This window comes from Montipora capricornis, chromosome 9 (genome assembly GCF_036669925.1).
Source record: "Montipora capricornis isolate CH-2021 chromosome 9, ASM3666992v2, whole genome shotgun sequence".
Taxonomy (NCBI): Eukaryota; Metazoa; Cnidaria; class Anthozoa; order Scleractinia; family Acroporidae; genus Montipora; species Montipora capricornis.
In genome coordinates, this window is record NC_090891.1 from 22268796 (window position 1) to 22288818 (window position 20023).

General features: G+C 37.6%; 1 protein-coding gene and 1 pseudogene across 2 annotated transcripts in view; one reads left to right on the forward strand and one right to left on the reverse strand.

The window, feature by feature from the left end:
- LOC138016699 (maternal embryonic leucine zipper kinase-like) overlaps nt 1-20023 on the reverse strand; it is a 35148-nt gene that overhangs the window by 14489 nt on the left and 636 nt on the right. For both annotated transcript variants that reach the window (XM_068863894.1, XM_068863895.1), the window contains 13 exons: nt 16893-16942; nt 16215-16250; nt 11022-11138; nt 10655-10708; nt 10217-10306; nt 10030-10056; nt 8621-8720; nt 8451-8485; nt 3857-3955; nt 3219-3255; nt 2585-2616; nt 2390-2488; nt 1889-1975 (listed from right to left, as the gene is read on the reverse strand). In XM_068863894.1, the coding sequence (XP_068719995.1) occupies nt 1889-1975; nt 2390-2488; nt 2585-2616; nt 3219-3255; nt 3857-3955; nt 8451-8485; nt 8621-8720; nt 10030-10056; nt 10217-10306; nt 10655-10708; nt 11022-11138; nt 16215-16250; nt 16893-16942 (863 nt within the window). The remainder of the gene's footprint in view (nt 1-1888; nt 1976-2389; nt 2489-2584; nt 2617-3218; nt 3256-3856; nt 3956-8450; nt 8486-8620; nt 8721-10029; nt 10057-10216; nt 10307-10654; nt 10709-11021; nt 11139-16214; nt 16251-16892; nt 16943-20023) is intronic.
- Nucleotides 3965-8442, forward strand: LOC138016704 (mRNA export factor GLE1-like; annotated as a pseudogene).

The following is a 20023-nucleotide window of genomic DNA, read 5'->3' on the forward strand; positions in this document are numbered from 1 at the left end:
CCGGTCGTCCCAGACCACTAAAAAAACCGCACGCACGAGTGGTAAGAACTCCAAAGGTCGTCCGTTGGACGAGTGATGTTTTAATAAATGAATGCATCAAATGTTATAATATAGAATGTACTTTCGATGTGATCGCTTTTCATTCAATGGAAACTTCCAGAAAACAAGGAATAAACATGCAGCTTTCATCAGAAATGAAATATCAAGTTTGGGCGCCATCTTTGACCACACGGTATTTTCCATAAAACGATTGCAGGCTCAATTTTCACGTATCTAACCGCTGGTATGGTTGTTAGCAAGTCCTTTAGCAAAGAGCAAAGGGTGACTCGTGGTCTCAGCTGAGAATGTGGCGTTAGTTACAAGATGTTTCCCCACCTCCGGCAAAAAGGAAAAGAACCTGCTGCTTACGAACAGGAAAAACACCAAATCTTGATAGCATATCAAAGGAAGACACTAGTCAGGATGGTCGAAGCTTTGGGTCTTTGAATCGTAACTTTGCAGGCTACATTCAAGTACATTTTGCAGTGGCAGATATGGACCACCGTAAATCGGGTTCCCATGGTGCAAATAACACGTCACTCCAGAGTCAAAATTATTGGCGAGTGTGTAAAATGAAACACAAATGCTCATTACAAGTTACAAGTAATTTTATCGACTATTTTCTGTACTTCCGCATTTTGGACCGGGCGACCCAAATGTGTCCGGGCAAGTATATCAGAAGACGGACTTACCCGGCTGACGACTTTGATACAAAATGAATAGTGATCCCTGATTGTCTCTTACAGACACCTAAAAAATTGGCTTCAACAGGATTCGAACCCATGACCTCTGTGATGCCGATGCAATGTTCTACCAACTGAGCTATGAAGCCACACAGTTGGGAGCTGGGGCCCGTTTCTCGAAAGTCCCGAAACTTTACGGGCCATTTTCGGGTGTCGCAATTCCCTTTGTTTCTCAAGAACGGAGAGCATTTAAGTCGTCACACTTCAGTCATTTTTCTTATTGTTACCTTAAAAACACGTTAAAAGATCGGCTTTCCAAAACAAGCGGTTGGCAGTTTTACAAATGTCTTTCCGGGACCGAAAAGTTTCGGGACTTTCGAGAAACGGGCCACAGGTCAATCTGTTGGATTCACGTGTTCCCGTGAAAGGACTCAATGAAAGAACGTATATTTTTGAACTATGGGCTACAGAAGAAAGAGAGAAATGAACCTCGCACTTACCTAGATAATTTACGCAATTGTCAGTTATAGACACCTGAAAAAATCAGGTTTCTCAGTCTATAAATATGGGTTATTGACCAAGCGTGAGGTCAAGATGGCTGGATATTGGCCAAGTTCTGTTTTCTTAATGGACGTCGACTTCATCTCTTTTTTGGTGTTTATTGACTGAAACGATGTCGAGGTCCAGAATCACGCAAAAAAAAAAAAAAAAAAGGACGAGGCCAATATCCAGCCATCTTGACCGAAAGAGCTTGGTCAATAAAGGATTTATCATATGGGATAAAACACCCAAAACAAAAAAAGATCTTTGATCTTGCGGGACCAAGCGAGAAATCCCGAGCGGGCAGTTTAGCTCCATCTTCTCCGCTCGGGTAGTCAATCACAGAGCGGGATTTGCCTTATCTTGCCCGCTCACGGAGCAAGTCATATAATAAGAGACAATATTGCTTAAACTGTTCTGATAAGTGCGAGGCTATTTCTCGTTTTCATCTATAGCCCACACTTCAAATAACTTACATACGTTTCTATAAACAGCGCCAAATTTGATATTATAGCTGAAGTAGTTCAAATTCCAACATTACAAACAAGTGGAAGTAATATGAACAATAGAAAATTTCAGTGACCTTCACTTAAAAAACCGAGGCTACACAACATGTTAACACAAACCTCTAAAACTCTCTTTGCCATAGTATCAAGTGGAACATCATAATATGATGCCATCTCCAAAAGCACGTCAGGATCTGGCTTGTCCTTCTATAAACCAATAAATCAATGGTCTCGGTAAAGGAAAATTTAGGCGTCTTGCTCAATTTTTTTATTTTTGCAAATCGTGAATCGGTGGGCTTCGAAGTATACTTTCCCGAAAAAAATTCTGAAAAACTAATTTTATAACTGCTAAAATCGCTTTTCTTTGTTTCCCGTCATAATCTGCGCGCGAAAAATGATTGATGTATCATGTCAATCACACGTGAAAGGATTGGGTGTCAATTGTCCTTTATTTTAAGTGTTTTTTACCGAATTACGTGAGAAACGTTCGAAACTAGATCAACCGGGAAAATTGATGTCACGCTAACTCAGCATACAAAAATTGGTTTTATCAACGGAGTTGACAATGTAAATTGGCCACCGTCAGATGTCCAGGAATAAATCACATCTGTCTGTGCATACCTTTATACGACTAGTCCATCTTACAGGAGCTGCATAGCCTTTCATCATCCAGTCATGGTTTAAGAGGCTTTTAATGGTGGCTCGCATCTTAGGATTTGTCTATGCAAAGAAAGACACCACCACAAATAATCAGTATATAAATAAAATAACTTGTATTTCAACGATTTGGTTATCAACAGCTGTCAAATCACATACCTGAAGCAACTGGCTTAAAAGTCTGGCACTACCTGTAAAACAGGATAGAATAAGCAACTCAGATCAGTAATGCCGAACAGCAGAGAATCTTGAACCTAATGTTAAACACGTTTAACCGGTATCATGATTTACCATAAGGCTAAATAACAGTGAGTAACAGTACATTTACATAAACCCCTTTGAAAAGGGCAGCTGGTATATCGGCTGATAATGTCCAAGACTCAGAGATTACCAAGGAATTGAATATTTAGCAACATATTTTGTTGCCTTTTTGTTCTTTCCTGAACAGCATTTTCAACCAGATAATTATGTCATTGTCACTAGACCCCACAAAACGAGGTATTAAGCGATGAATATCTTCCCCTGTTCATCATCAACACTGTAAGAGATACATGTACAGTTGTAGGTTGACATAAACTTTCCAGCTCTATCTCATGACTGAGAAAGAAAAATAGTAAACACAGACCCCACCACCACAAATAAACAGGATGTGAATTACATTATCCCTACGTAGGTCAATAAAGCTTGCATGATCTCCATGTTCATCTCAAAGTTGAAGTCATTCAGTTCCATTTGAAATTTAAAGATGAACAGAGCTCAAGGAAATTAACAGAACAAACACACAAAAAATTACCTGGTGAAAGCCATTCTGGTACTTCATATTCTCCTTTCTGAAAAACAAAATTTAAGATAATTCTGGACATTGAAAATGACGTACTAATCAGATTTTTTCAAACGTGGCACAATTGATATTCATACACAGGACATTTAAAAGTGCAATAAAAAGAAGGGGTCACCGTGCTTGTTTTTGCGCTGTATGTCCTTTATTCTAAGTGTTTTTTACCGAATTAAGCGAGGAGCGTTCGAAACTAGATCAACCGGGAAAATTGAAGTCATGTAGCAAAAGCTACCGAGTATTACTGAAAACTTGAGCTTATTTGTTTGCTAGAATCTTTTAGTGAAGTGATATCAAATTGCTCAATCTTGCAAAGAAATGTAAGTAAATTGGACCGCTACAGTCATCACCCTGCACTCAGTGTCGGGCTCAAAATACACGTCATTTATATGTAAATACTACAACTTCTACTATCCAACTTTTTTTATGTTTTCCGCGAACCTATTACTTAGCTCTTATTAACCGAGCAGGAGGTCTGTATGGGAGAATCTTGACCGAGGTCGTGAGTACAGACCGAACGCAGTGAGTCATACACGTACTTAAGAGCAAAATGGATGAGAAAGCAGATACATTGTATGTTTTTAAGTTTTACAAACCTGAATAAGCTTGTATAGCTTAAAGGTGTTGTCATCATCGAATGGCAAAAACCCACAAAGAAGTGCATACAATAAAACTCCCATGCTCCACAAATCCACCTGTGAAAAGCAGAAAATAACCATTTCAGACAGTCTTTGGTGGTAACAGGATATGTCCCTCCCAGGTTGTCCAAATTGGACCTGTAGCCACGCAGTGAAGTCTATGCATGATTTGTACTAGATGGCTTGCAGTCCCTTCTGAGTGAATAGTTGAACCGCCTGCTTTGGTCACGCAAGCGAGCTGAGGGGAGAATGGTGATAGAAAGAGATACAGGGACTGCACGATCTGCTGTAACCGACGTGTTCAGAATCTGCAAATCTCATTAGTGAAAGTGATGGCAGACTGTTCCCACTCTTTTATTGCTAATGCAAATAAACACTAAACAGCGTGGGAATATTCATGTGCATGTCGAGTTCAATCATCTATAGTGAAAGGAAACCGCAGAAAAACCACTATATTTAATTTCATTTCATTTAATGGAGTGTTTTGCAAGTTTCGACAAAGTGATGTTCGTCTACAACTAGGGGCAAATTCTTTCTCAGAATGGACAACTGACATCATCTATCATTACATCAGTGAAGTCGGAGGACAGAGCTTGCTCTGCAGAAAAGATAACTCAATACTTGTTTGAAGCCATGTCCTTCAACAAATTTCCCTTCTTCTCGAAAGCAATTATACCCATAACAGACAATCGTTTGAGCGAATCTGGTTTTCGGTGATACTGCGACAAGGGACTATTACCACGATCGATGGAGTTTGATTGGGGTCATTTCGTATTCCAAAGCTCTCATAAATAATCATCTTGCCGAAACCAGTTGGTAGCACAGCCATAACATACACGGCTAACGTGCTACACGGCTAACGTTTGTATAAACGTAACCTTTCCTTGTACTTGTACATGTTCATTGCCGTGACTTTAACATCTTCACTTCCCACGGCCTGCTCCCGTCTGACCTTGTAGCTCAGTCGGTAGAGCGGCGGAGATCTAACCCGAAGGTCGTGGGTTCAATTCCCACCCTGGTCAGAGTTTTTCTCTGTCCTTGTGTGGGCCCATTTCCATCTGTAGGGCTTACGCTCACATGGTTCAAATGGGATTGAAATCTAGCACTTCACATTACACTATTCAGTTAACTCTGTTTATAAGTCCATTGTTTTCTTCCACGTTTAACGCTTTTCTCACTGTTTCAACAGCCAAGTTCGGAGATAAAGTACTAAACCATGAAAGTCCGTTCTAACATAGTCGTTCCTTGTTTATTTTTACAGAAAAGGTGAACGATTGCGAGCTACTTCAGTCATACGCCGAGTCAGCACGGCAGCAGAAAAGAAAGCGTCGTAAGTGCTAAGTTTTGCTATGAATTTTTATTGCTGTTGAAAATGGATCATTTTCAAGAAAATCATCAGAATCGAAAGTTCTCAATGCTCGGGCTTATCACATTTTACGAACATTTTGTCAAAATCGAGTTATAGCTCTCATTTTGCCCTGAATTTTGCCGAAGTACAGGCATTTTGGACGTTTTTTAACAGATTTTATTCAGTTTATCGTAACTTCCCATTTTCAATGTAGTTCAATCTGCTTAAAATAGTTTTATGGTTTCTTCTGCGATAAAAAGTTGAAAGGGAAAAAGCTGCTCTTTTATCTGAAAAACAGAACATTTGTAATTCTTATGATTGAAGGTTAAATGAACAGCTGCTTTGACATAACATGGGCTGTGCACGGCTCAAAAAAAAAACAACAACAACAACGCCCATACCGGCTGTTTATGAATTCGCAACCGTAAATAGGAGTATATCCCTATATCCCAGGGGATGTACGCCAGCTATTGCTGTTCAATACCTTTCATTTTTCCCTTTCAATAGAAATTCGATGCATTGGACCAAAGCCTATGATACACTGCTCTGCAGAAAGGTTCTAGCTCTTGAGCCTTACAAGCATAAAAAGGGTAGCAATGAGGCAGGAAAGATATGGACTGATATAGCTCAGTCTCTGAAGAATTGCCAGCAGCTGAAATTTAAGCAGAATCTCTCACAGAGAGCAGTCAGGGAGAGATTTTCCCTTCTTCAGGTTAGGTACAAAGAGAAAGACAGGGAAGAAATACTCGCATCTGGAATATCTCCTGAACAGGTTGAGCCGCGGATTGGATGTTCTCTTGGAAGACATCACAGAGGGAGAAAAAGCTGCTGAGGAGAACAGAGAAGATGTCAATAGAAAGAAAGAGAATGATAAAGTTAATGCTGAAGAAAAGCGAAAACAAGCAATGGAAAGGATGGGCCAGACAAAGAAAAGGAAAACCCAGGAAGATAATGAAGGTGACATAACGGACAGGAGGAAGAGAAGTGGCAGTGATGCTGTAGAGTTTTTAAAAGAAAACTGCGAAAGAGAAATGGCACTCCATGAGAAGGAAATCGAGATGAAGAAGGACGAACAGCAGAATAAGGCTAACCAGTTTCAAGTTATGGTAAACCAACAGCAAACACTGCTGCAGGTCATGCAACAACAACAAGCACAGCAGCAAAGCCAAAATCTTCATTACGATAATGGCTCAAAAAAAAAAAAACCAGGCCATAATGTCTTTGTTAGAAAACGTAATGCCCAAGCACTGAACAAGTTTTTTTTTCTTTTTTTGAATGACTATATTATCCTTTTCTGTTGGAGAATTTTCAAATCCAAAAAGTATTCCGAAAAGGTGCTTGAAGATGTGCACGAAGGGGATAGGCGGGGTTTCCATAAATACATAGTGGATCGCCAACTAGTGAAACGCAAACGCTTGTAGATTGGCAAGAAGGTTAGAGTCGGCTAACATTCCTGCATCGTGCTTCCTTCCCTCTCTGAAAGGAACAAACAAATGAAAAGTATCAGAAATATGAACTTTTGTTCCATGAATTAATGTTATAGGCAAAAAGTTACTTAACGACCGGTCCAAACATATTCGCAATAAGGCCATTAGGAAGTGCGACAGATTGGAACTTGATGGCATGTACACGTTTCTGACCATTATAAAGAACCCTCTGGTTTTGTCTCGGCCGTGAAATTGGTCTCACAGTTCCATCAACAAAGCCAAAGCAGTTGTCGAGTGGAGCCCCTTTTCTGGATACAGCATAGATGTATTCTTCCAATGATCTTGGGCTTAGAAGATGATGTTTCCACTGGAGAATTTGCCGCCCATGTGTATCATGGAACTTGGTTTGTTATCATGCTAAGAATCGGTATGGGACGACCAAATCTAGGAACCATGTCCGAGTATCGACAAGGATAACTCGGCCTTTTTAAAAGCTTACACAAGGCCTCCATGCTATCAGCTACACTCCCTTGTGAACACTTGAACATGGGTGGAATTTGTAGTAAGTCGGCAACCAGTGGCAGACGAGTTTTCTCAAAGCGAAATTCGGTTTTACATTAATCATTTAACATGCTTTCGAGATCAAACAAAGGGTACTAGTCGTAAGGTAAATCTACGTTCTTTGGGCGGTATAAATCGCTCAAGATAAAATATTCTTTATCGGAGATTATATTCTCGCAGTAGCACAGAAGCAAATCGCTTTGAACCCGTTTAAATGAGCTCATTTTCGAAAAGAAAATCGAGTTCACAGAGATAGATGCTGAACACGGACCCGTACTAGGAAGCTGCGAACTTAATGTTTAATTAAAATTGGCGCGAAGGTACGGTGTACTAAGCTCAGTCTTTCTCGGTAACCTCCGCCGTACTAGAGCCTAGCCGTACCACATCTTAAAGTCCCTATTGCTGCCCTCAGAGGCTTTTCAAGGCCAACAATAAACAAAGTAATTGGCAGCAATAAACATTTCAAATCAGACATAGTTCAATGATGCTACTCCGGTTTGGAGAATTTTGAATGTAGATCATGTTGATGTGGACTACCGGTACATGTCTTCCAAAGCTTTGGTCCATGGCATTGACTTTGGTGTCTTAACATACTTTTCTGTTTGGCCTTGGGGTTGGCAGGGACTCGTGCCTCATCTGCTAGCTTGCATGTGATCTGGGAAGTGTGGCCACTGGTGTACAGTAGGTGGGTGGGTTTCCGCCGTCACTTTTATAGTTGGCGGTGCTCTGGTCTGAGTTTTGATGTATGCTTTTCTTTAAGAAAGCACTAAGTGCACATTTTATCTAATTAATGGAACATTTGTGATTTTACGACATTTACTTTTTTTAAAAAAAATTAGCATTTTTATCTCATTTTGTTTTACAGAAGCCCATTGTCTCAGACACTGTTAAAAAATTCTTTAAATTAATTATTACTGTTAGTATTAGAAGCAGATGCACTTGTTCTCTAGCTTCTTCCCTTGTGTTTAGTTGCATGCACCTATAGCTGTACTTACATTTGCATTTGAAACCCTGCCCAACCCTGACCAAATAGCAACCCAGGTTCAAAGGGACATCATCCAGCTGGGGGCACTACATTGTATGTAAGTAATCATTTGCACGATGTCGAAGGTTTCACAGATCATTAACATGAAGCTGTATTTTACATAATTTATTATGTTTCAGTACATGTCTGACCAAAGGTATTTTGATGTTATTAAGTGTAGCTTTTACACACCTCATTTCCATGGTAGGGAAAACCAGATATTAATTCTAAAGGGACAAGCAAATACAATGGCTAAATTAGTGCTGTCATAAAACAAGGTAAAATCAAGATTCACATGTATTGGATACATACATTCTGAAGCCAACTTGCAGATGGCAAACAATCAGATATCAAGTTCTCACCAGGGGCTGCATATGCAGGTGAACCACAACAAGTATCAAGGTGATCTGCCATTCCACCTCTTGGTTTAGCCACCAATCCAAAGTCAATTAGTTTTATGTTCTGTAAACCAAGAAGAGAAAAGTAACAAATTTGATTCTGCTCACACTGTAGCAATTAGGCTTGAGCGTTAATAAGAAACACTCAAATACATAGTGATACATATATTTATAAATACTTAATTGACCGCTCCCCATAGGGGCTTTTCAGGGCCAATGAAACACAAAGAACGAAACAACAACTCTTAAGAATCGCAACTGGCCAGAGGCAAACCAGTTGGCTATTTACAAGAGCAACCGAGAAATTGAACCAGGGACTACCAGGAACAAGTGGTCAGAATGAGTCTTGAACCCAGGAACTCTGGATCTCAAGCCAAGCGCCCTAACCATTGGGCCACACTGCCTCTTTAAGTGCCTTCTTAAATGCTAAGTTGGAGCTGATAATGAATCCTGGAGTAGCATTGTATATTTTATTCAATCTCACAGTAAGCAGAGGTTTCATTAGTAGCCAGCAACCGGCAAATTCTGCCGGCCACTCCCTAAAGTTATCACCGCCTACTTTCTCGAAAAATTACATGATTCTCACAGTTTCACTTTGATCCATTTTAATTTATTTTAATTCAATAAAACAACTAGAATATCAAGAAACCTTTTGCTGTATGTTCTGCTCCTTTTTGGATGTTGGGTACTTTTATGAATTAGTTATTTGAATGCGCCTAATAGCCACTCACGCACCAACGCAATTTCTACTCCGCCCCGTTGGATGAATAGAGGAGAAAGACTGGTGCCACATGATTCCCTCCCTCCCTCCCTCAATTTTCCATGCATTGTTTGTGTTGTTTATTAAAAATGGAGGACAGCAACTGGAGGCGATATTTTGTTGTAATTACAGAAGAGATTGAAAGGGCAACAAATTGTCTTCTTGTTTGGCCATATAATTATATAGCCATGTGTTAATAAATATCTGTGACTGATGTTGTTGCACAGATTGCTGGACATGCCATTTCCGAGCTCCTGGATTTCAAAATTTTCTGGGGGAGCATGCTCCCAGACCCCCCTAAGGAAAAAGGGCCTTTCCGCCCCTTTCTTGCCACAGCCGCCTACTTCACAAGAGCAGCCGTTTACTAAAAAAACTTATTGAAACCCCTGAGTTAGGTGATTAGATAACAATAAACATGTTTGATTCCTTTAGGTTCAAGATTAATAAGACATCAAGCTGGGATCATTTGCTGGTAGCATTACACTGTATCTTACATGTAAGTTTTGCGTTGTTTAGTGGTGCAGGTTAAGTGTCCAGCTATGCAGAGCTATGCTAAAACACTGAAAAACCTCTTTGAGAACACAAAATACAGTATGCCAACCTAATTACTTACCTGATCTTCATCAAGAAGCAAGTTTTCCTGAAACAAAGTAAAGTCTTTTAAAAAGATATTTCATTTACAGAAAATAGTTTGACAGTGTTTATAATTATTACAAAAAATCTTGCTGTTGTTCTGAACCAACTGCATGAGAAACTGGCAATAAATTCATGTAAAATTATTTTAAGAGAGGACATCTTACAGGTTTAAGGTCACGATGAGCATATCCTCTATCATGAATGTACGCAACAGCAGAGACAATCTGTCTGAAGAAACCTCGCGCTTCATCTTCCTATTGTGCAGGAAAAAAACAAGATGCAACAACAACAAAAACAAATTTATGTAGCACCACATACATGTAAATACTATTTTAACCATCTTAGCTTTAGCTCTCACACAAAACTCCCAAAATAGAATTAATTTAATTAAATATCTTGGACAAATTAAAAACTGCATGACATTAACAATATGAAAAAGCTTAACTTTGAAAATTAATAGTAGTCTCACTAAAGACTATCACTTTAACGCACTGACACCTGGGGGTAAGACAATTAATTTTTACTCCTCAACTGGGGCTGTCCTAGGGCATTTGAGGTGTCAATGGGTTCACCACTCAAGTATCTGAGTGCATAGCCTTTACCTTAAGTTTGTCCTTAGCAACAATGTAGTCAAATAACTCTCCTCCAGGAGCATACTACAAAACAGAAAAACAAAAACAAATAAGTTACTGGACATTAAGCTTCAGTACTGTCAATAATAACCACTATTATAATCAACAATAATCATGACAAGATGTTTCCATGCAAATAGTGTTGTTTTGCAGCACACTTTATAAGAGAGGACTGAGAATGAAAATAAATGATAAAAAAGAGGCTTCCCAGATACAGTGCTGCATAATTCTTGCAAATTATAAAATTACATGATTAATTTATTTACAAAAAATATACAGGCACTCCCTATGCATTTGGTGGTTATTGTTATTTTAAGAATTCATTAACAAACAGTACCTCCATAACCATAAATATGTATTCGTCTGTCTGTATCACATGGTACAGTTGGCACACATGTTGATGACTCAGATTCTTCATGGCATCTATTTCACGCTGCACCCTAGGGAGGTCAGACTGGGATAAAAGAAGAAATGCTTTGGATCATATCAAAAATAATTCTACTGCTGTTTTAAGTATTACACTTGGGGTTCATTTTTAAAAACCCATTGATCCCTGGGAGTGAGACTTGACACAGGCCTTCTGATCTTTATTATGCGATGGTGCGATTTCGCACTATTGACCTCAATTAAATCGCATCCAAATGCACAATTCACGAAAAATCGCATAATTCACAGAAGAACGCACAAAATTCATAAAATAAAACATACATGTAAATCAACAAGTTTCTTAGAAGTTCCTGCATAAATACGCCATTTTAAAGATTATTAAATGTTTGAATGTGTCCTTTAGCAGCATGTCGTAGTGATGTGGGATATAGATCAATTGAAGCCTTTAAGTGCTACTGTGGTTCTTTATTGACTCCGAGCTTTCGCCGATCTACCGCATCATCATTCAGGGAGAACGATAAAATATCGCCAGCGCAATTGATCTATATCCTTCAAGATTATTTACCTTGGAAAACGGCTAAAAAGCCTTTGTTACCTTCAATTTCGTAAATATTTGAAGTTCAAGGCATTATTTTGTATGTGGGGGGGGGGGGCCTGAGACGAGTCTCATTCTTAAAGAGTCGCCAATAGGTGTAACACAAACACGCCCTTTGTTCAGATTAGCAAATCTGTTCAGAAATATAATACTGCACACAAAAACAAAGTGTAAGAAGCTAGTCGTAGCATACAGGAATATTAATAATTATTGATCATTCATTTGGCATGTTAGCTGTGTCCTTTCAACTTTTAACGTGGTGGACCAATAGTGCAGAAGACAGGTCTCTTTTTTTTTTTTTTTACTTGCCCCAACTAATGTCAATCAAGATTCATAATTATTGTTCCCTTATGTTCAAAATGTCTTTAGGGCATTAAAAGCATGTTTTTTTTATCCTGAAACCTTGAAAAACAAGCTTAAAATTGCTCAGAAAAAATTTGCATAATTTACAATATTTATCGCATAATTGGCCTTTTTAATCGCATAATCTGCCCTGCAAATTTTGCATAATTTGCATTTTTTCATCACACCCTATCAGAGGGCCTGTTGACAGATTTAAATTTCCTTTGTCTTAAAATGCCAGATGATTTTACTCATCAACTAGGGGCATGAATGGGGGTGAATGGGTTAAGGTCACAGGCCTTCTGTCTTCTGGGTGCGATGAAAAAAAATGCAAATTATGCGAAATATTGGTATGTGATTAGAAAGGCCAATTATGCAATAAATAAATCAGGCCTTCTGATAGGGTGCGATTAAAAAATGCAAATTATGCGATTTTTTCAGGGCAGATTGTGCGATTACAAAGGCCAATTATGCGATAAATAATGTAAATTATGCGATTTTTTTCTCAGCAATTTTAAGCTTGTTTTATAAGGTTTCTGGTTAAGGAAAACACTTTTTTGCTGCCCTAAAGACATTTTGAACACAAAGGAACAGTAATTACGTATCTTGATCGACATTAGTTGGGATAAATTAAAAAAATGAGGTCTTCTGCACTACTGGTGCACCACATTAAAAGTTGAAAGGACACAGCTAACATGCCAAATGAATGATAAAGGTGCTTGTCAACCACGAACTTCCGAAGATGGTCAATCACAATAGGGCCATACCCCCATTTATACGAGAGAAAATAAGCCGCGGCTTTCTCTGGCCGCGGCTTACAGAAGACTCCAATGTTCACCCGTATAAATGGTACAAAATCTACGTTCACGTCTTTTTCAAGCCGCGGCTTATATTGACCTGGGTGTGCCTACTGGTGTGAAAGCTTGGGAACAACTCTTCCCTGATTCGTTTGTTTCCTGGAAAGCTAACTTTCAAAAGATATATAAAATAACTTAAGATAATAAACTAAGGCAATTCTTATTTAAGCTCCTGCATAGGATAACTGTTACTAAGCGAGAACTGAAAAGATTTAAAATTACCGTTGATGATCAATGCTCTCTATGCTCACGTCAAGAATCTATACTTCATACATTTTTGGACTGTTCTACTACGTCCTCATTTTACAACGATATTGTGAAATGGTTCAATAATCTGAGCAACTTAAAACTTACTCCCCCGAATGAACAGATTCTATTCCATATAAAGGAGGAAAAATGCAAACTGACGAACGCCCAAGAACGCAGACTAGATATTCTCCTTCTTTACACCAAATATTATTTATACACTTGTAAATCACTTTCTAAGACGCCCAACTTTGTAGAACTACAGAGGAAAATTGAATGGCAATGGAAACTTGAAAACTACTCTTCTGTTTGATACTAACCCACCCCCCCCCCCACCATCTTAATTGTTGTTATATTTATATATATATATATGTACTTTAGTACGTGCGACTCGTATAGTATGCTGTTCGTTGTTAGTTGATTTTATTCTTTATGTACATTGTTATATTGTTGTGTTGCAAATTAAAAAAAAAAAAAAAGAAAAAAAATATATATATATATTGACCTGGGAATATATATTCGTATAAATGGTTCATTTTGCGTATTTTGTACCCCGTGGCCAGAGTAAGCCGCAGCTTATTTCCTCTCGTATAAAAGGCCCTAATATTGCACGAAGAGAAAAACATCAGTCCATCGTCCACGTGGAGCGTACCTGTGACGTACTTTCTTGCTCGATCGTGAGCTGTCAGATTGGGCGGAAGGTGGGAACTTCCTTCTTCGTCGAAGAAAAAGCGAGCGTTTTCGCAACAAACTTATCCATGAGTAAGTTTTTATCAGTTTTCAACGAAAGAAACTACATTTTCCCGAAAAACTTACAACTTATTTTTCACAAATCTCTTCTCTACGAGAAGGCAACTGTGTCATTTTAGTGGTGTGTATATAATGGGATGTTCGTGTTGCACCAATAGAAGGAGACTCGTACCAGGTCCCCGACATGAAAAATAAAGCCTTGAACTTCGAATGTTTACGAAATCGAAGATGACAAAGGTTTTTTAGCCTTTTTCCAAGATAAATCATCTTAAAAATGGCGTCTTTATGCAGGAATTTCTAAGAAACGTGTTGATTCATGTTTCGTTTTGGGAATTTTGTGCGTCCTTTTGTGAATTATGCGATTTTTCATGAATTGTGCGATCGGATGCGATTTGAGGTCGATTGTGCGAAATCGCACCATCGCGTAATATCAGAAGGCCTGATAAATGTAAATTATGCAGTTTCTTTCTGAGTAATTTTAAGTTTGTTTTATAAAGTTTCAGGATAAGAAAAACACTTTTTTGCTGCCCTAAAGACATTTTGAATACAAAGGAACTGTAATTATGCATCTTGATCAACATTAGTTGGGATAAATAAAAGAAAATGAGGTCTTCTGCACTATACTTCCAGCGTGACTAGACTAGATTGCCTACTCTGAACAAAGGGCGTGTTTGTGTTACACCAATAGGCGACTCTTTAAGAACGAGTACCAGGCCCCTGACACGCAAAATAACGCCTTGAATTTCGAATGTTTACGAAATCAAAGGTGAAAAAGGTTTTTTAGCCTTTTTCCCAGGTAATTCATCTTTTACTTATGCAGGAATTCCTAAGAAACTTGATGATTTATGATCAATTTTATGAATGTTGAGTTTTGTTTTTTTTTTGTGAATTATGTAATTTGAGGTTGATTGTGCAAAATCACACCATCACGTAGAAGCCCTTATCAAGGACCGCCGGCACCAGGAAAATCGACCAGCTGTGCACACTCTTTTGCCAAGATTTTGCCCGCCTACCGGTATTTTCATATTTTCTGCTCACTTAAAACTTTAAATGTTTTACACATATCAAAAGCAATAAAAATGCCCAGCTGCCAAATGCTGATGACCTCCTATGCTAAAGCTCAATAAAATCCTTGGGGATTACCTATAATTCCCAAAAGAAAAGAAGCAAAACCACTGAAACCAATCCACAGTTCTAATGGTGCACATATGTGTATACATGTAGATCACCAACCACCACAAGACTAGTCCCTTTCCTTCCCTCCTACCACCAGGCATTACTACACTACAGAACAGCGAAACAAAACACCAAAACAATATGTACATGTACATACAGTGTATGACCCCACAATACACTGAATACTAACCGACAAAGGTTGGATTTTGAGATTAAATCCATTCCTTCAATTTGTTATTTCTTCTAATAAATTTAGATTAAGATTAGGATTAAGATCAAGATTGAGATTATAGCAGCAATAAATATTATAACATTTTAGGCCTAATTGGGCCCAAAACGTTATTGCTCCTTTAACTTCAAAATCCAATTTTTGTTGGTTAGTATTTAATGTATGGTGGGGTCATACATGGTGTTTTGGTGTTTTGTTTCACTGTTCCAGTGTTTCGAGGTTAAATAATGTCCCCTACGGCCACAGGTAAGTTTACTGTATGATGATGATGACAGCACGAAAGGGCTTTATTCTCATTTATCCATCACTGCTGGGATTTATTACACAGCAATAATTTTAGCTTGTTTTTATACAACACTCAATAAAAAAATGTGTCATGAGCAGTATTACAAGATCAGCCAGTTGAACAGTAATTACCAAAAGATCAAATCACATAAATCAACAAGTCATAGAGTATCAATACCCCAGTCACAATATACATGTACATAGAAGCCAGTGTGTGACATGTGTGACTTAACCCTACCTCAACAAGACTGGATGCACGAAATATGTTTATGTTAAACTCGGATATTAACAGTTTTGAAATGAATTATGGGTGACAAACTAGTCTTTATTAACTTCTTACTAACTGAGCACAAGGTCGTGGCAGTACGGACCGAGCGCAGCGAGGTCCGCACAAAAAAAACCCAGGGCCAATATTCCCGAGTACGGCTCGAGCTAGCTCGGTTAGTAAGTAGTTTATTATATGGCTTTTTAATTACCTTTTGCTTTGTTTTTGCAAGCCCGTAATCGGCCCGTGGGCATTAAGGGAGAATAATGCCCTACAATTCAGTCACAATTAGCCAATCAGAGCGTGCATTATATCAGCTACAAACACAAGCCATATAATAAAGAGCAATAATAATTATTATTTATTCAATTCCAGTACATGTATGTTCATGTACTTACCCCAAGCTCCTTTTTATTCATGACCTTTATTGCCACCTAAGAAGAAAACAAAACACTTTAGAAGAAGAAATGTGTCAATCTTGACATCAGTCCATCTGATAATAGCTTGTTTGTCATAGCATTTAACTGTCAATATCAAAATGACAGATTAATAGTAAATTAAATTAATTGATAACTATTATTGTCTTGAAAGTCTGTATACATCTCAACATTAAAACAACAGACTTTCTTGTAAAAATAAAAAAGGAAAGGAGAGAGGAAAAATTACATGTGTTCAGGGGTTGCAGTAATAATAATAATAATAATAATGAGCTTTATTTAACCAGGAAGCACCTTTCAGCAATCTGTTCTCCCAGGTGACCCTGACATAAATAAATAACTTTTGAACTAGAGGCCGGAAGTATATGCCTGGGCTAGTCAATGTAAGGGACGGCCTGTAACTCTTATCTTTTACATCCAAGGGTTTGAGTGAAAAACAAGGCAGAGTAGCTGGCAGCAAGAGGCAAATTTCTGTCAACGTAGACGGCAGTATACTGCCAGTGACCAGCTTAGAACTAAAGAAACCCAGCTGTGATCTACATGTATGCACAATATAACAGGATATATTACATGCATGGTCCATTTGGATGTGCAAGACCAAATCAAGGGCAAGGAAGAATTTTGCTTTCTTTTTCCTACCTTCTCGCCAGTCAGGACATGAACAGCAAGTTTGACTTTTGCAAAACCACCTAAATGGGAGGCAAGCATTTACCGCATTAAAATGTCCTGTTTCATAAATCTATCACTTCTGGCATTGTGATTGGCTTACCAAATCTTAGTTACCAACTCAGCTCACATATACCCTACCGCTGCACCGCGGGTTCAAAGGTAAAAAGAATTACTGTGTGTGAGGGGGTGTGTACAAATATTCAGAAATTATATTTCTCTCCTTAGTATTTTATACCTCTCATTAGCTATTCACCATCTCCTATCCAACCTGGATCATGGATTATTGTTAGATGGTTTATAAATCTATACTACTAAAAATTATTAATGAATACAGTTTTTTTTTCCCCTACCAAAAGTCAGGATCTACAATCCGGGTCAAAACACTTCGGGACACTTGTCAAATTTTGGGCGAAAAGTAGAGAATTTACTGTACATGCTTCCATCGTTATATGAGCAACGTTTGTTCTTCTTTCGCTGCTTTTTTTGCACCCCCCTTGCCCCCACACAATGTTGAAACATGCCAGCAATCGATGAACGGATCCTGATTTTGGAGACTGTGAAAAATCAACATTGTAATGGGGGGAGGGGCAAAAGCACGATTGTCCCGACAGTTTTGACCAGGATTGTAGGTTAATTAAGGTCTGGAAAACAGTATAAATTTACGTAAGAATTCAGTATTTTTTCACGAAAATTATCCCCCAAATAAGAGATGCTGGATTATTGAGATATCATAAAAACTGCCCATTGATACTTTAATTACTAAAATGATTTGGTTTTTTTAGAAACAATAATTATTATTATTCTTACCCTTTCAAATCAGAAATGTGAAATTTGCCTTGTGGACGTCAAAATAATAGTCTCATATACAAATCACTTCAAAGCCAATGACAACTTGACCTATCATTTGCCAGGAATCAAATACTACTACTACTTTAATAAAAAACTTACATTTTCAGTGGAAAGGATGAAATAAATAGGAAAAGTTGATCATCAAATGACAGATCCAAGTGTGATAATTTTACCTACTAGTACATTTTCTAATTTTTTTAAAAATCAGTTCAATTTTGATTTTCCTTTGTTTCAGACAATGATAACAAAAATTAAACAAAGAAAAATCAAAATTATCTGGTTTGAAAAAGTTTAAACCAAGAAAAACATTAAATCGCAACATACATGTACAAGTATACTGTAGTTAACTAAAAACTTGCTATTACAGAGAAACAATACTGTAAGTTCGAGTTTTTCTACATTACATGTATATCATATGGATACAACAGCTTTAATTTGTCAGCAATAATGCCTCACAAACAAAATAATGGACTGTTCAGTATATAAATATTGTAAAACAAATTTATAAAACCTGTATTAAATTAATACACTCTCAATTACATTATTACCATTTTTTTTTTTTGGGGGGGGGGGGGGGGGAGGGCATCCTTATTTTTTTGCTATTTGAGCCTGAAAACACTCTTAACAATGCTCTTAAAGTTGTGTCCTGTGTACTATTAAGTTTGACCACAAACTGGATTGATTGTTCTAACCACACTATAAATCTTTAAAAAAAAAACTTGCCAAAGTATTTGATTTAATTGTCCTATTAGACTGCACTATTACATTTCAATACTTTTACCTTTATTTATACTTCTCACAAAATCAAAAACAAATGAAAAAAATGAAGATGTTCTTAAAAGAGGGTTCTTATAAAAAAAGTAAAGTGTGCATGTATTTAACAACAACAATGACAACTATTATGAGTGACTCCTACTGTGATTGCGTCACTGTGACAATGAACCTAAAGTCTTGGTCACAAATGTTGTAACACAGACGGAACTTGCCCCCTTTCTCCCTACGAGGTTGATGTTCATGTGTTCAAGTGTAAAAACCAACCAGTAAATGCAACGTTGATGGGAGGGAAGAGGAGGGGTATGTTATTAATAGCTTTGATGTGCTTCACTTGCTGTTCAAGTGAAGTGTTACAACTATTTATGACCGAAGTTGTAGGCATGCATATATGGTGAAACAGCTGGATAAAAATTTGAAATAGATAATTATGCAATCTCCAAGACCATAATTTTTCATTTGATTCTTGAATTGAAACATTAGACTTGGTTTCATCCCTGACAAACAAAAAGGGGCATTCAGCCAACTTTAATTAAAACACAACAATAAAAACGTCATAATATTTACGGTCTCCGAAACAAATGACAAAAATGAAGATGTTCTTTAAAAAAAAGCTTCTTATAAAAACAAAAAAGTGTATGTATGTATTTGAACAACAACAATGACAGCTATTATGCGTGACTGCTTCTGCTGTGATTGTGTCACTATGACAGATGAATCTAGGCATGCACACATGGTGAAACAGCTGCCTAAAAATTGAAAATAGCTTATGCAATCTCCAAGACCATAATTTCTAATTTGATTCTTGAATTGAAATTATCTCTGACAAACAAAAAGAGTGTTCAACCAACAAAAAAAGACATAATATTTACGGTCTCCTGATTGCTTGACGTTTTGGGGGCTACAATCTGACATATCACAAGTAATAAAAGAATAATGAAAGGCCGAATGTACAGTTGTAAGATCAATTTTCAAGATTAATAATTTTCAACTGGCGGAAGTCCCGTCAATACTTAATTTTTCACTTTCAAGGAAAGCTTTTGTTTCATCCAAAGTACCAGTTCTTAACTGAGCAAAACGTTTTAATTCCAAAACAAAACCTTCTGTCGACAGCTTCATGACAGAGATATTTCTTTGTCTTTCCTTTCAGATGAACTTCGTGGCAGGAGTTTACACAAACCGGTTTTATACTGAGAAGCATGACATCTCCGAATAGACGGAAAAGTAAAAAAAATGACCGTGTTTCGCTTAGAAGAACTTTGCATTGGCAGCGCCAACTTCTATTTCTCTTTGACTTCTGCATTGGCATTGAGGGGGATATATCTTGCAATGAAATTAGCAGCACAGTATTGCATTTGTATGTTTTTTTTTAATATTGACAAACCCAAATTTACCCGCTATTAAAAGGGTAGACAAGTTAGTAACAAGACAGATAATATTTCAACTAGAAAGGATTAAAAGAATGTTTTAATTCACAACAA